Source organism: Raphanus sativus, chromosome 1, assembly GCF_000801105.2.
Source record: "Raphanus sativus cultivar WK10039 chromosome 1, ASM80110v3, whole genome shotgun sequence".
Lineage (NCBI taxonomy): Eukaryota > Viridiplantae > Streptophyta > Magnoliopsida > Brassicales > Brassicaceae > Raphanus > Raphanus sativus.
Window position 1 is genome coordinate 19282388 of NC_079511.1, and position 17907 is coordinate 19300294.

General features: G+C 36.1%; 2 protein-coding genes and 1 long non-coding RNA gene across 3 annotated transcripts; all 3 read right to left on the reverse strand.

Annotated features, from left to right (window-relative positions):
- Window positions 1-5956: 5956 nt before the first annotated feature.
- LOC108847107 (uncharacterized) lies at window positions 5957-7042 on the reverse strand. Its single transcript, XM_018620299.1, has one exon. It carries the CDS (start codon window positions 7040-7042, stop codon window positions 5957-5959), a length of 1086 nt encoding a protein of 361 aa, XP_018475801.1.
- Window positions 7043-9307: 2265 nt separating this feature from the next.
- On the reverse strand, window positions 9308-11537 carry LOC108855282 (uncharacterized). Its single transcript, XR_008944885.1, has 3 exons — window positions 10435-11537; window positions 9865-9956; window positions 9308-9714 (listed from the first exon to the last, which is right to left on the reverse strand). It is a non-coding gene; the product is annotated as an uncharacterized LOC108855282 (long non-coding RNA).
- Window positions 11538-14691: 3154 nt separating this feature from the next.
- On the reverse strand, window positions 14692-17664 carry LOC108854699 (chlorophyllide a oxygenase, chloroplastic). The gene is made up of 9 exons (XM_018628360.2): window positions 17504-17664; window positions 17189-17425; window positions 16645-16749; window positions 16277-16552; window positions 16050-16197; window positions 15782-15966; window positions 15587-15699; window positions 15204-15498; window positions 14692-15119 (listed from the first exon to the last, which is right to left on the reverse strand). Exons 1-9 carry the CDS (start codon window positions 17588-17590, stop codon window positions 14955-14957), a joined length of 1611 nt encoding a protein of 536 aa, XP_018483862.1. The 5' UTR covers window positions 17591-17664; the 3' UTR covers window positions 14692-14954.
- Window positions 17665-17907: the final 243 nt, after the last annotated feature.

The following is a 17907-nucleotide window of genomic DNA, read 5'->3' on the forward strand; positions in this document are numbered from 1 at the left end:
TCGGTCCGTGGGTCATCGAAGAAATTTTTGAGAAATGCACTTTTGATATCGCTCCAGAAAGTCAGAGATCCTGGGCGCAGCTGTTTCAGCCAGCAGGTCGCGTCTCCATCAAGAGAATGCGGGAAGTGTTTGCAGAATAGGTAGTCTTCGGAAACTCCCTGCATCTTTATGTTAGACACAAAGTCCTCAAGTGCTTCGATATGGTCTATGTGATTTTCATGAGGGAGACCATGAAAGGGGTTTTTACCTACTAGAGATAAATATTTTGGTTTCAATTCAAAGTCTTTCCTCTGAATTGCTGGTGGGCGGATCGCAGACCTGTTGGTGTATAACCGATCAGGTCTGTTGTAATCTCCAATCGTTTGGTAACGCTCCAGTCCAGCATTCAAAACAACAACTATTCCAACAGGGATTGCAGTCCTATGTCTAAAATTAATTTGGTTCGCTGCATTGCATACTTGATCTCTTTTATTTCCTAGAACTACTTTTCCATTATTGAAATTCGTAAACACAGACTTACCTGCTTCTGGCTGGTGGGCGTCGATCGATGTGTGTAAATCAGGGTCAATCGATTTAGGTTGACCGGTATCGATCGATTCCAGCAGTGAAGTGTCGATCGTCTAGTTCGTCGATACGTCGCTCGATATGCTCATATTTGCGCCGATCGACTGTCTGGCCGAGACTTGTGTTCTTCTCCTAAGTACCTTTGTCAGCAGGAAAGTGAAAAACTTTTAAGCAACAGAATCCTAAATCTAGACTATATTATAAATTTAATCTACTGGTAATAAGAATGAGTCCCCGGCAACGGCGCCAAATTTGATATCACTCAAATTACCCTAACAAGCGATCTTACTCTCTCAAATAAGAGGTTCGATTGTAGTACTTAGGGGTCGAATCCACAGAGACTCAAGGATTACACAATAGATTACATAGTCTTCGAAATAAAGCTAGAAAAATAGGTTTTAAACAGTAAATTAAATGATTAGCAAGGCAGTTGCTTGATTGATTTGATTTGAGGTTGTTAACAGGAAGAAAGGTAGCTAGATTCAGGTATTATCACAGGTTTGACAAGTTTGCAATTTATTTAGAGTTTTTAGTATTCATAATTCTGAACTCAAACTGTTGGTTTAATCAAATGATTAACTTCGGTTGGATCTTGGGTCATCAACTCTCGTTCGATGATCATAAGAAAGTGTCGATCAATAATTCAATGGAACATCGATCGATGCACCTTTCACAATATCGACCGATACAACCCTAGTTGCGTCGATCGATATTGCTTCCAGCGAGCCTTAAGATCAGGTTTGAAGGGTTCTCTAATCTAACTAGGAACAACTCTCGTTTGTTCTCAGTCAGATTAGAACACACTAGTTTAGTTTTCAGGAAACTGTTAAGTTCTCACTTATCCAAATTAATCCTAAGATCTAGGTCAAGGATGACTAATCCCAAACAAAGTATTAAGAACAACTAGATGAAGAACTATATTTTAAACACCCTAACAATGGTTTATTTGCAATACATGAGTCAACCTTGTGAGAAACCTAAATCTAACAATGAGACTACTCAAACATATTCATAAGAAACATTATGATGGTCTGAATAATACTGCAATAGAATAAATAAGAGAAGAACAAAGTAAAGAAACAAAGAGAGTTCAAGATCTTCCCTCTCTCAAGGTGCTCAGATCTCTCTCTCTCCAATCCTAAGCTTTCTCTCTCTCTAGAATAGTATGAAGCATAGCAGCCAACAATGGCTTAGAAAACAGTAAAATAGGGTTTCTGGTCGACCAAGGGCATAAGGGTAATTTCTAGTTACTTCTGGGCTTCAGTTGGTCATAAAATATACTCAGCCCACATTCTGATGTCCCTGTCGATCGACATGCAGTGTGCTGCATCGATCGACATACAGTCCTCTTCTCGACGGCTTCCTCTCGCGAGGCAGACTGACCACTCTTTAGTAAAATGGTCATAACGTCTGCTACAGGATGCTGATTGACCTCATATCGGTGGCATTGGAAAGCTAACTCAACGCTCTATCTAGGGGCAAAATATGAGCTAAATCCAACGGTGGAAGGTCTTCATCGAGAGCTAAAAATCTGAAGCGTCTGTGCAGTTCTGCACTGCGAAAGACTTCAAAAGGCACAAAATCACCATATATCTCCAAATCGTCCCTGAACCTGTAAATACTCTAAATAGACTCCAATACATAATAAATAGTATATAAAACACTTATATACCATGGGTAAAAATGGGTAAAATCCATGGTATATCAGCCACGTCGCTGCTTCCTCTAATGCTTTGGAAAAGATTTCCATGTCTTCCATCCTTCTATGTTCGAAACAGAGGGATTTGCGGGCTTTCCACAGCTGCCAGAGGATCCAAGGGAAGGAAAGACGAACCTCATTCTCCTGTGGTAATTTCTTACTTGCAGAGATCAAGGGATAGAAATTAAGCCACACTGAATTAGTTGAGAAGCCACCAGCAGGAAGTGGAAATCGTGATCTAGCCCACACTTTCCTTGCAACTTCACAATGAAAGAGACATGGCAAAATGGTCTCAGCCGCTGAACCACATCTCAGGCACGTTGCATCTATCATGATACCTCTAGTCTGCAATCGGTCTTTCACAGCCAAGGCTCCAGATAGTGCTCTCCACATGAAGTGCTTGATTTTAGGAGACGTTTTAGTCTTCCATAGATCCTTTCACAGTCTTCTTTCAATAGGTGGAAGGCCTGCAGAGGGAGGTTGATGCATAGCTTGTAAAGTTTCTGCTAACTTATAACCGCTCTTAGCGTTGTAACAACCATTCTTCGTGAAGCCCCACACCTTGATGTCTTGGGAAGATAGGTCAAATCTAGTCTTCTCAATGATAGCAATGTCCTCATCACAGAACAATTCTTGAAGCAGATGTGTATTCCAATCTCTCGAGACAGGATCAATTAAGTCATTAACCGTTAACGTGAAGTCAACAACAGCATCTTGTCTGTACATAGGAGCACGGGCACTTCCATCCACAATCCAATTATCATTCCACACTCTGGTATCTTCCCCTGACCCAATCCGTTGCAGTAAGACTTTTGAAAGTAGTTCCCTTCCATGTAGAATGCTACGCCAGGCGAAGGAAGGTCTAGATCCCACACTGCAGTCAAGAAAATCTGAACGTGCAAAGTACCTCTGTTTCAACACACGAGCCACTAGGGAGTTCGGGTTAGACCAAATCCTCCAAGCCTGTTTGGCTAGAAGAGCTTGGTTGAACTTTTCAATATCTTTAAAACCAAGACCACCAAGCTCTTTATCTTTGCACAGCTTCTCCCAAGCAACCCATGAAATATTTTTCCTGTTGTTACCCGAGCTCCACCAAAACTCCACCATGGCACTTGTTAGCTTGGCACAAACATCTTTAGGTAATTTGAAACAAGACATAGCATAAATAGGTAAAGCTAGAGCAACAGACTTCAGAAGAATCTCTTTTCCTCCTTGCGATAGTGACTTTGCAAACCATCCCCTCAACCTTCCTTGCAACTTTTCCTTGAGAAAGTTCAACATCTTAACTTTCGATCCACTGAAGCATTCAGGTAAGCCGAGATAAGATCCTTCACCACCTTCTTTCTCAATACCCAGGATGCGTTTAATCTCCTGTTTAGAGGTTTCAGGAACCTTAGCACCAAAGATAATCGATGATTTCTGGTAGTTGATAGCTTGTCCTGAGGCATCACCATACGCTTTTAAACAAGATGAAATCTCTGTTGCTTCCACTGTATCAGCTCTACACAGCAGTAGGCTATCATCTGCAAACAATAAATGATGCACAGATGGGCAAGACGGAGAGAGCTTGATCCCATGGAGCCTTCCTGCTTCTTCTGACGTATTGAGACAGGAGACAAGTGCTTCAGCACACAATATAAACAAGAAGGGGGAGACTGGATCGCCTTGACGTAATCCCCGCTCCGGTTTAATGAAACCATGAGATTGTCCATTCAGCAAAACAGAGAAGGAAACCGAAGTAACACAAGCCATGATCCATCTGATCCAAATTCTATCAAAACCCAACTTTTCAAGTAGAATCTCCAAGAAATTCCACTCCACTCTGTCATAAGCTTTTGACATATCCGTTTTAATAGCCATGCATTCTTCAGATACCTTAGGATTAGTCCTTAACCCATGCACCATCTCATGCGCTATAATGATGTTATCTGATATGAGCCTCCCAGATACAAACGCTCCCTGTGTATCAGAAATAAGGCTAGGCAGGAAGGATTTTAACCGGTTACTTAAGATCTTTGAAATGATCTTATACTGCACAGAGCAGAGACTGATCGGTCTTAAGTCTTGCATCTTTGTTGGCTTGGTTATCTTGGGTAATAAGCATAGTTGGGTATGATTCCATCCTTCAGGCATTACAGCAGTCTTGAAGAAATCGCCAATCTCTTCAGTAAGCTTTGGACCCACTATGTGCCAGAACTTTTGATAAAATATTCCAGTCAGTCCATCCTCTCCTGGTGCACTGCTACCTTTAACCCCAAATTCTGCTTTCTTTATTTCTTCTGCTGAAACGGGAGCAACCAGTACATTGTTCATCTCAGTAGAAACTCGGCCTCTGAATCCCAAGAACAGAGATTCCAAGTCAAAAGGATCAGAGCTCCTAAACAAGTCTCGATAATACTCCACCGCAATGTTACCTTTGGAACCTTCTGAGAAATGTTCATGTCCCCATTCATCTAGCAGCATGAGAATGCGGTTCTGTAGTCTTGTACCTTTCACTCAATTGTGGAAAAATTTTGTAACCAGACCTTAACCATTCCTCTCTACACCTCTGTCTCCAATAGGTCTCTTCCTCTTTTAACGCTTCCGCTAAGTCAAGTTTCAGCTTCTTCATTCTGTTATAAGAGGGGTAGACTTTAGCCACTTCTTTCTCTAGATCATCTTTCAGTCGAGAGTATCTTTTCCACTTCATGATTTTCTTCCTACAACGTCCAATACGTTCCATAGTATTACTCTGATCAAACTCTTCTGTGCCCCAACTCTCTTTAATAAGCTCCTCGATCCCATTTTTGTTGAGATAGCGCTTATCAAAGAAGAACCGATTCCTCTTAGGATCATCTCTCTCCATAGCAAAACATATTCGAATAGGGAGTTGATCTGAAGCCCACAACTCCAAGTATTCCATATTTGATCTTCGAAATAAGGAGAACCATTCGTTGTTGCCAAAACTGCGGTCCAATCTACACTGTACCCACACACGTTCTCTCCAGGCACCCCATGATAAGCAGTTCCCAGTGTATCGCAGCTCTTTAAGTTTGCAATTCTCTGCCATATTACGGAAGTCCCAGAATGTGGACTCATGGCGAATCGCACCACCAACCTTCTCCTCATTGGACATTAACTCATTAAAATCCCCCGCAAGCAACCAAGCTTCATCTCTACTCAAACCAATATTTGTCAATCGTTCCCAAACCTCCTGTCTCTTTGCTACGACAGGATCACCATACGTGCAGGTAAGAAAAAATTTAATGGAGCCAAACTTCACCTCCATGTAAATGATCCTCTTATCTGCAGACAGAACCGAAACAGAGTAACTATCTTTCCACATCACAGCAAGCCCTCCACTTAATCCAACAGGCTCCACCGTAACCATCTGACTGTAACCCAAACGTTGCCTTAACCCTTCCATGTGACTATACTTTTGCTTAGTTTCCATAAGAAATAAAAAATCCGGGAATAACTTTTGTCTGAATACCCGGAGTTGTTGTTCTGTCTCAGAGCTTCCTGCTCCTTGAAAGTTCCAGCAAAATATACTCATGATGACTGCAGCGGCTTCAATATAGAAGCCACCGAATTTCTTGAAACATTTGGGGTTTTGTTGTCTGAAGCAGAGGCTGAGCCAACCTGCTTCCTCTTTGCACCATTTGCAGCATTCATCTCCTCTTTTTCTTCTTCTGGTCTTGCTGCAGAGGCCACTCACTTGGGGTTTAGTTTCCTCTTCCAAGACTGAGGTCGTTTCCTCTGGCTCTTTCCAACGCTTAAGTTTCCGGAAGCACGCCCCTCCGAAGAGGGGCCAAGCTGAAAACCCGTCGAAACAGCAGCTGGAGCAGAAAGAGTATCACAGAAACTTGCAGAAGACTCCGCTTCCTCTTCTACATCTTTCAAACGGAAGACGTGTTCCGCACGTGATCGCTTCCCATTTCCTTCGAGTGCAGGAGGACTCTCAGGGTATTGAAATACATGACCTTTCCCCTTGTCAATCTCATTAGTGATTCTCGTTAAGCGGATGGAGGATTCTCTTGCATTTTTTTCAATGCCCTGTTTCACTCTGACAATTCTCGCATTGCGTTCAGTCTCATCAGAGTGAGAGATATAGAGCATAGCCATCTGTTGATCTGCTTTTGAAAGTTCAGGAAACATCGGTGGAAAACCAGGAGGAGCCTCCAGCGCTTCCACTCTATTCTTCAGCAGCGGAGTTGGACTTGTTGGTTGTGCAGGGGGCGTCACTGAACTGCTAGCTGTTCCCCGATTCAATTGGTAACCTTTCCTTAACAGAGGGCACCGAATTTTTTCATGCGTGATACGCAAGCAATGGAAGCAACGCTTGTGGATTCTCTCGTATTCAAACTCAATGAGAGCCTCACCACCAGATTTCAGAGACAACTTCCTGGAAGCCTTAGCAGGGTTATCCACATGAAATGTGATCTTTGCTCTTACATACTCCTTAGTGTGAGAGATTTTAGGATCATACGCAATCATCTCCACTTTACCGATCTCAGAAGCAAACTTGTACATCGTTCCAGTGGTAAAGTGGATCAATGGGATGTTCTTGATATGGATCCAGACCCCCATCGTGCTCAAAAAGTCTTCAGGAGGAGACGCATTCCATCTCTCTAGAGCCAGAGCCCAATGGTTATAGGACCAAGGACGATCATTAAGTACTGTCACCAGATCTTCCTCCCTCTGAAAGATAAACTGAAAACGGTCTCGAGACAGAGCGATCCCTCTAACTCTTCCATAGACTCTCCAAGTTGTGGGCATGAGACCGATCATACCAGCCATGGATTGACAGTCAGGGTTAAACAGACATCCAAGTAGACTCGTTTCATTGACATCAACAACAGTGAACTCGGGTTCGTCAGGGACACTACAAGAAATATCAACATTAGTAGCGCCGTAGAAACGCTATTGTATCGTTTTAGTAGCGAAAACACTTACGCTATGACAGCCGCAGCTATAGTAGACCCCCTCTCTATCGTAGCGTTTTTCGTGTGCTACGCTAGATAGACATATTATAGCGTTAATTATCTACTATTGATTATTCTTTTTATAGCATTCGTTTAGTGCCATAATATATTTTTTCATGACGTTTTTATAGTGCTGTAAATTATATTATAATGACATAGATATAATGTTATATTATTCATTATCATTTATATATTTAAATTATTAATTATTAATTAAAATTATAAATTAATATTAATCCAAATTTAAAATTAAAATTAAATTCTAATAAATTTGGTTGAGAATAAAATTATTTATTATTGAAATTTTGGTTTACAAAATGATATCGGTTTATTACAAAAACCGGTTTACATAGAAACCCGGTTTATTAACCAACCCTAACTAAACCTAACTAGCCCTAACTAAACCACGTTCTTCTTCATCTCCGCCGCACTCCTTGTTGACGCCCATACCACCAGCCACGACCACCACAGAAAGCTTCTTCAATCTCCTCCACCGCACTCAGCCACCATTGTCGACGCCGAGACTACCACTGTTGATGCCGAGACCACCACCTTCAAGCTTCTTCAGCCTCCTCCACCTTCATTAACTAAGAGCAGATAAACAAAATCAGAATCAGAGTAGAGAGAGAGAGAGAGAGAACGAGAGTGCAAGAGAGAAAGAGAGATGCTGGAGAGGATAACTAGCCTTTGCTTTCTGAATCATCATTCCTTTGATCTCGTGTTTCATTTTCACCGTCTGAACAAAATGATAACAGTATCTTAAATCAGATGAAATATTTTTTTATAATTAAAAAGGGGGAGACTTTTTACTTACTCTTCTCTGTAGCCAATCCATCGTTCTTCAATACAAACTAAACAGAGAGATACGCAAAAAGGAAACAGCTCGGAAACAAGATCTGGCAAGCAAACTCATCATTCCAGATTCATCGAGATGGTGGTTTAGACAGATTTTGTTTAAGGCGTAGAGAGAAGAGACAAAGAGACATAGCAGAGAAAATGTGAAAGAGAAGAATGACGGGGCAAGAGGAGAGAGAAACAAACACATATTTACACCTTATGAATTCTTGTCCGTTAGATTTAGAATAATCAACGGTTGTGGTTAGAAGAGAGGCTGATCTCCGTGCTTGTATACTATTGGTCGATCTGTAGTTAAAATAATAAAAAAACTCTATTAGTTATATCTGTTAGATTGAGATCAATCAACGGTGAGATTGATCTATTAGTTATCCTTATCATTCTCCCTCTTGGTCAATGCTTTTTTCTTTTTTTATGTTTTTTTCTTCTTTGTTATACTGTTTTTAAAATTAAATTAAGTTTACAATTTTCAATTAAAGTATAATTAAAAAAGTTATAATAGAATTAGGATCTTGAAAATTTAAGAACTGATGTTAAAAATACTAAATTAGATTAATGACTTTGTGTGTATGGCTTGAGTTTGGGGTTTGGGGTTTCAATATAGGGTTTAAAATTTATTTCAGATTTAAGGTCTATAAATGATAGGGTTATGTTTTTCTCTTTTAAAATTTAAAAAATACAAATAAACAATTTGTATTTTAAAATATAGGTTAATATGATACAAATAAATACTTAATTAAAAACTAAGAGTGAATGTTTTATGATATAAGTTAACATGAGGTATGTGGCTAGGGTTAGGATTTATAGTTAAGTATATGTTTGAGTTTTAGAATATATTTGGAGTTTAAGTTTAAAATTTATATTATAAGTTTGAAAAAATTAGATTTATGACTTGTATGCTTGGTTTAAGTTTGGGGTTCATGGTGTAAATTTAAGATTTAGTGTTTGAGGTTTAGAGTTTAAATTTGAGATTATATTTTTAAGTGATTAAATTTTGAATTTAAATTTAAGATTAAAGTTATATAATGAAAATATTGAATTGGAAAGTTTATGTTTAGGGTATATTTAGGGTTTAGGGTTATGATTTTTTTTTTTAAATTACACAGTACAGAAGAACAATTTTTATATATATATTTTTTTTTTACAAAATGGTAGCCGATTTTAACATTATAACATTTTTAACGTTTCTTTTATTTATTCATTTTACATTTGCTTGAAACAAAAGTATCATAATTTTTAACATTGGTTTGTTCCAAGTCCATGAACTGACCTCAAATATAATCGATTACAGTTAATCATATAATCAATCACATTTCACTTTCTACAAAGACCATACTAATATAACAAAAAATCTTAAACTCACAATTCTATTCATTAATTTTATAAAACACACATCAAGTCTTTCCACCTCTCTCGCATGTCTTCACGAACTCTGCATCATGTATCTCTAATTATAAGTTTTAACTTCATTGATCTTAGTTGTTTTAAAATTGCTAAGGATATAGGAACCTCATTACAGAAACCACCAGCAATCTCTCCGGATATCTTCTCAATTTGTGATTGCACATTAGAGAACTCTCTTACTCTCTCTTTTTTTGTTGCCACAGTTGTTCAAGAAGACTGCTCATTCGGCTGCAACAACAGAATAAACAAACACACATAAATCACCCACAATAGATACATATCAATTAGAAAAACAAAACTTACAATACTCATGCCACACAAGAATGAGTAAAAGCCCTGCAATCCTCTGTAGAAAAAGGAGATGGCTGAGAGATTTACCTACAACTTTGCAGTAAAGTTCCACAATTAATCTCCCCAAGAGATGACCTTCAGCATCTGTTACCACCATTGTCCTGAACTCACAAGGTTTCCTGCAGAAAATGTCAAAAAAAAAGACTATAATTAAACTTCAGTCTCTACTCCTTCGGCTTCACCGCCTCAGCCGTAGCTTCCCCACACGTGTTAAGAAAAAATCAGAGTTTGTCCCATGTCTATTCAACATCCATGTCTATTCAACATATTCTTCGACGTTAAATATGTAGAAGGAACCATAGTTGAAAACTCACGAAGAACAGAGAGATTAAGCAAGCAACAGAGAGATTTCACTCTTGAAAGATTTCATTCAGTTTCTCTGTGGCTATATAAAATTCATGAAGAACAGAGAGATTAAGCAAGCAAACCAGAAAAAAAAAAGAAAAGCAAAAGCGGCCATTTCTTCTGCAATTTCCCGGAGACCACTAACCAAACTAGTGTCGAGTTATAAAGAAAGAGACAAACAAACACGCATAAATCACAATATTTGCACATAGTCCAAAGAAATCAAATCGACTTCTTTAGATTCGTTTCTACCTTTCACTGGCACATGGTAAAGGCTTGGGGCAAAAACAAAACTCTACAAAGATGAAGGACCATATTTGCAAATAGTTTAAAGATCACCATTGTTGCTTTCTGCACTTCTATCCCGACAGTGTGGCATGATTCCGGTGACGACAAAGAAACAAGACGGACCAGAGAAGCTTGATTTGGAGCAGCTGATATCGTGTTGTGGTTTGGTCACGGACTCAGAGATGGACGATGGATGAGAGCTCCGACGTGACGAAGACGGCGAGACTGTTGCGGTGTGAAGCAGAGCACGGCGGATTGATGAGCAGAGACACGGCGGAGAGAGTGGACAAGAGGCGCCACCGTGTTCGATTGCGGGCGGGTGGGGACCACAGAGTGGTGGTCGGAGCTCGAGATCGAACAAAGGGGAAACGCAGGGATGAGACTCGAGGAGGTGACAGAGACGAATGATAAGAACCCTAATGAAAAGGGAATTGTTGTTTTTTTGGTGGGAAATAAAAGAAAACCAAAAAATTGGCTAAGTGTCGGCTCCAAAATAGTTTTTTTTCAGCGTTGATAGTGATTTCTGCCTTTTGGATTAATGAAATTCTATCTTAGCGTAAATTTAATGCTACAATAGAATTCTGATCCGATTTTGTTATTATTGGTAGCAGTTAGTGAATTTGTGCTACCGTGAACTGCTACCAATACTCATATTTCTTGTAGTGGGAGTACCAATGGCTCTTCATCTTGGATTGACATAGCAGCAATCGCTTTGTGTAACAAATCAGCAATTGAAGCAGCGGAGCAGGAAGAGACGGCGGCGGAGGTAGGGAGCAGAGTTAGAACTTTGGGTAAAAGGTCTAGCGTAATGGACGTGAAAGTTCTAATCATAGGGCTAAATTCAGACACAATTTTTTTTGCGAAATCATGTTGAAAAGGAAAGAAATAAATCATTAATACTCAGAAGGGAAATATTTGAATAGGAAAAGGAAAGACTGAGGAGGGAAAGATGCGGGTTTGAAACAGAAAAGGGAAGAAGCAATAAAAGCTGAAGGAAAAGGACCGTAGCACAAGGGCCGATAATTGAAGTCCACTCACACACGAGGGAAAGAGAATCAGCTGAATAGGAAAGTTCAGACCGATTAATATTTTGCCGGAAATCGCCAACTAGAGAGCGATAAAAGCTGAATACCAAAGAAAATATCTGTTAACATGCTCAACTAGAGAGCGATAAATTTTCCTTTTCTAGAACAGAAAACTTGTTTCTCCTGTCAACGTTATTCTATCTAGACTATTAAGTCAACGCTATTTTACTGTGTATATTGATAATCTAATCTACTAAAACTGAAGTACAAAATTAGATTAACCATTAGTTTTCTGCTATATTTACATTGCCATGCCACTAAGGTATTAAATGAAAGATATATTTAAATATAGTTGTATTTCCTAATTTAAAAAATATATTTAAGTATTTAATGTATTTTCCTAATTTAAACAATAAATTTCCTAAATAAAATCTTAACCAAAATATATTTTCTAATATATTTCGTATTAACATATCATATTCATAATATTTATTAGAAATAAATTATAAAATAAAAAAGCACAAATCATAATCAATTTATATAACATATAAATAAAATATAAAATAATTTATTCATATATTATTATATTTATTAATATAATATTTTTATATATTATTAAAATATTATATTAACAATTATGTAATACATTTTAATTTAGAAATATATATATATATATATATATATATAGTATACCATTAGTACAAAGAAAAATTTAAAATGAAAGAAATATTTATACGGTCACGGGTCAAGCTTTAGAAATAAACAAAAACAGCGCAAGATTCTTTTTTTTTTTTAACAAATTTATTTCATAGAAATAAATATTTTTATATATTTTATGTATTTATAAAAAAAATTCTTTATTTTTGAGAGATGCTAAGATTTTTGAATTGGAAAAATTATGATCCACCTCTATATTATTTTAATTATGAAATTTAAAATTTATATCAGAATATTTTATTAAAATTTTAATTTTAATTTTTATTATAACTGTAAATATTATTTTTAATATAAATTTATATTTAAATATTAGAAATACGTTTAATATTTAAAAAACTAAAAACATAAAATAAATATTCGCCCGGTCGGGCGGGTCAAGATCTAGTCTAATATATTAAAACTGAAGTACAAATAGTACTTAACCCTTAGAGTTACACAAAAATACAATAGCATACCACTCCTTTTAATTAAATATTATCTAATTAAATATAACACATACCCAAATAATATTTATTATCTTTCCATACAAATCCAAAACGTAATTCTCTAACATATATTTCGCTTTAATTAACTACATTGACATATAAATCAAAAACATATTTATTAACTTGCCATATATTTCGCTATTATTAAAACTATATTGTCATGTTAATCTAAAACATGACTAATAATTTATTCTCATCAAAATAAACTACTTTGCCATTATTATTATCCAAATATATAGATCACGTAGATCATATGTGTGATTACTCACAATAACTAATTAAATTGAAAAAATATTATAATTTTGTATATGAGTAACATAAATTTGACATAAACGAAAAGTTTCGAATAAAATTTTGTATTACTAGCTGTTTTATACGAAATAAAAAATATTTCATACACATATTAATATATAAAATCAATATGACTCCTTTTAATATTTAATAAATGTTGAACATAAACTTTTGTCAAAAAATAAGTTGTACATTTATAGTATAGATATAATAACTAATTTTAACATTTAAAATAGAGAAATTTTCTATATTAATTTAGATTTATATATTAAAAACCACTGGATAGAAGAGTTTTTTTTTACCTCCTTTATTCTCTTAAACGTCTTTTAATCATTTTTTTTTTCTTTGAAGACATTTTGGTGATAAAAACTTAAAAATGATATTGAGAGAATTACCCTTTTAAATATTAGGGTTTAAAAACAATATAAACTGGTAGAAACAAAAACAATAATAAATATTTGAATGTATTAGTAATCATTTGTTTGTGATATAAATACATTCAATACGATAAAATCAAACAATAATCTAATATTGTTTGATCACAGTTAATAAAATCCAGTAATTACCAATGGTTTATAAGATAATAATGATTTTTATAAATTAAAATAAATAGCTCTGTCGGTGTGTATGTCCAACTTTAGACATGTATTTATTAAAAAAGTTAAAAAATCAGATATGAACTTTATATATATATATATATATATATATATATATATTTAAATCAAAATCTTTGGAATGTAATTTAATAAAACTTAAAAGTATATCTAAATCTTTAATGTTTACATTTTTGCTGTTTAATATATCAAAATAATTGAATTAATGTCTCTGAAACGTGAAAACAAAATTTCTAATAATTTGGAAGCTAAGCGCATTGCACATGATACAAATATAAAAAGAAAATAACATATTAATCTACAACATGAACACAAGAATCAAGTTGACAACATTATCAAAATTAGAATATATAAGAACGAAAAATAAATACCCGTGCGGGTACACGGGTCAAACTCTCGTTATTCCTTAAAAATTAAAGCTATAGCTTCACATCATAAATTTAAGATCTACAATTTAAATTTTTACACATAAAATAAAATTGGAGTGAAACTTCTAATAAATAATTGTCTTCTAATTTATAAATATGTAAATTAAAAATCAGTGTAAAAAATGATTAGAATTATTTTTGAAATCTAAAATTATAGAGATAAGAAAAAATAAAATAAATCATGTACACACATTTTATTCTAATTTAAATATTTATATTAAATGTTTATATGAATGGTGTAATGCTATCATATTCTATCAATACTATATTACACAAAATGGCTATGGCTCAAATGTATAGTTAGGGAACATCACAAATTCAATAGCTAAAAAAATCATAAATTCAATATAATTAGCAAAAAAAAAAAGGTTTTGGAGTTAACCATAAATAATTTTAAAATGGGTAGCACCGATTATGGCATCTGCATAGTTGTAGATCATGTTACATGTACAAGATAGTGGTTTAACGATGCAAGTCGAGAATTTCATTTCGAGAAGCAATAACCAGAATACAGGGAAGAAGTGAGGGAGAGAAGGACGGGAACAAGGGGAATGGTTAAGTTTGTCTTGTTGGATTCATCGAGTCTTTTTTTTTTTTGAGATAGAACAAGGGGAACGGTTAAGTTTGTCTTCTATGCAGTTTTCACTCTTGTTCTGATGTCTGATATTCAATGACTCAATACTAAATCAACTGTACACAGGAAAAATGGATAACAATTTACGACTTAGGTGAACCAAAAATATATATCCTTTTTGATTTACAATGGATATTTGTTATGGTTTCATTGTCTCCACCAGACTCCATCATCGTTTATTCAGCCAAGCTTTTCTGCAGCGAGAACGAACCCAACACTTTCTTGTAAAGTCGCTGGTGAATAAAACTTTCCATCCACGTCACTCGAGCATTAGATTTCTTCAACAAGAGTTAGCCTGAGAAAGGTAATTTATCATCACCACGATCTACAGCGTTCCTCCAGAGTCTATACCGAACTCCAAGCTTGTCATAAGCAACAGGTAAGTTCCATATATTTGCACCATTCAACATCCTTTCTTGCTGTCCCAAAACCAACCGTAGATCTTCATTTAAGACCTGCAAGAAAAAAAACAGATAAAACATCAGATATCATACCATCAAGCTGATCGATATTCAATTCATTTATTTCTTTACTTTTACCTGTTCAGCGAAATGTCTCCAGAGATGTTCCATGAATGGAAGATTCTTCAATATTGGTGCAAAGTCCAGTGACATTCGGTATAGAAGTCTTGTCTTGTTTCTTGAAGAAGGTAAACAAACATGGAGTTGATGAAGATGTGTTGCACACTGCTCAGTGCTCTTTCCTTCTAGCTTCCCTGGTTTTGAGATCCCGATTGTCGATAACACGATACAAGGCGGTTTAAACTCCATATCGATTGGATACGGATCCCAGTATCCTTGAAGACCTGAAGATGGTGTTAAGAACTTTACCAAGCTACAAGAAACAGAGAAAAGGCTTAAAAAAAAAACAGAGAGAGAGTCATGTCAATACTGAAACAGTGTAATGAGATTTAGAAGCAAACCTTGGGACACTCCAGCCTTTTGCAAAAGTAGAAGTGTGAGTGAATGGAGCATGCGCAAGATCCAAGAGATTATCTAATAGCAATCCGTGTTCCACTGGGAGGTCCATTACAAGCTGATAGTTATTCAGAGAAGAAATGAGATAATGATGTATGAAATGATTGGAGCTACTTCTTGGAAAGGTAAAGACTTATTACCTCTGCATGAATTACAAACCCTGATGGAGGTTGTAAAGATGGAAGTGTAGGTGAAGGTGGCTCATCACCGGGCCAAACCCAGACCATACCGTCTTGTTCAAGGCAGGGTATCGATTTTATCTTCACATTCAAGAGCTTTGTAGATGGCATCTTGGTACACTTTCCATCAGTTGAGTACTCCCATCCTATAAGATCACACTTGATCCTAAGATGCTAATAGAATTGGTTTAAAAAATCAACAAATAGTAAAGAGAATTGAGTTACTAACCGTGGTAAGGACATTGGATACGACCATTGTTCACAGAGCCAAGATCAAGAGGACACGCTCTATGTGCACATGTGTTTCGTACACACCCTGGTTTCCCATCTTCTCCTCTAAAGATGACCCATGGTTGCTCAAAGCAGTCAATTGGTACCTTGACACACAATAATATCATTCCATTAGATTTTTTGTAATAAAAGGGAAAGAAAAGAAAGAACGTTTTTAATACATACCATGGTGTCATGCTTAAGATCTGCAGTGAAAGCAACGGGATACCAAAAGTTCTTCAAGTGTGGACTATAAGGCTGAACCGGACCAGAAACATTCAAGCTCTTCCCACCAATGTTTGTCTTTTCTCTGTCTATGTCCTGGACAGAGGTTGAATACGAAGAAGAAGGTCTATCTGATTCTGTCGCAACTCTAACTGGTAACAACCTATCATTAACCAATTCTTCCATGTGAGCTAACTTTTCTAAAGCGCTTGAAACCCTTGCTTCTGATATATGAACCTGTTTTCGGTTTTGACTAATTAAGAGTTAGTATAAGTTTGATTATAAAAAAAAAAAAAACTCATGGCATAAGCATATTCTTAAGAACGAACCTGTTGGTGTGCTTTCGCTAGTTCTTCCTGCAATCCAGCTAGTTCTTTCTTCACAGTACCAATAGACTTGTACTCACGAGCTAGAGGATTCAGTACATCAACGACCTAACATACCATCACAATACAAATCAGTGAACTAACAAGATTCGACAACTTTAACTATATACGAATACTATATCTAGCCTAGGAATGATTATAGCATATAGTCTCTTTCAGGGTCGTCTAACAGCATGTGCAAGTGGAGCAGTCGAAATTTTTAAAATATATATATATATAATTTATAGACTACAACTTTGATTTTAAGACATATATCTAAATCTAAAGGATATAATGTTTTAAAAAAAATATTTAATACATATATATGGATATTTAAAACTATTTCATTACATTGTTAAAAATATCTATAAATTTTTTGAACAGGGTCCAAAATTTAATTGAGACGGCCCTCTCTTTCGTTTCATAAACTCGAGAACGCAACCTTGCAAACTAGACAGAGTCAAAAGAGGTCAAGGTAGATAATAATAATCAAAAGTGAGAAACAAACCTTGTCGTGAAGGAGCATGATGGTAAGAAGATCTTGACGAGCACGCCAATCCAAGTATTGAATATCAAACCTAGCCACTTCAAGAGCTTGGTTTACATCCATCAACTTGCCTTTATAAGGAGGAGTTTTCGATCTAGGATCCTCCACATCAAACAAATGTCCCCATTGACTCTTCTTCTCAACTAATCCACTATCTTCCCCGAACACAGCAAAAACCCTGAACTCTCCTTTCACTACCTGAAAACGAACAATTAATGAAACCTTTTTTTCTATGCCACAAACAAAAACCAAAAACAGAATTTAAGTAAAGTTTACCTTCTTTCTGGTGAGTTGAGATGATCTAGTTTTACAGAAGGAGATTGGTAGAGATAAAGCAGAAGAAGTAAACACGGCGGCGTTCATGGCGTCGTCACCGGAAAGAAAGAAAGAAAGAAAGAAGACAATAGACAAAGAGATTAGAGAAAGGGATTTTTTCTTTTTATTAATTTGAGGATTTTTTTGTTGATAAGAGAAGCGAGTTCTTCGCGATCTCAGCAAACCTCCTGACAGATGACACGTGTACAATCGTTGCCAATGAAGATATACATGTGGCAGTACTATCATCTAGGGCTGGGCATTTTATCCGTTAAATTTGATTCGATTCGTTATCCGTTGCTATTCGATCCGAAAATTCCGAATATCCGTAAGCTTTCGAAGCAAAGCAAATACTAAAATTCAAT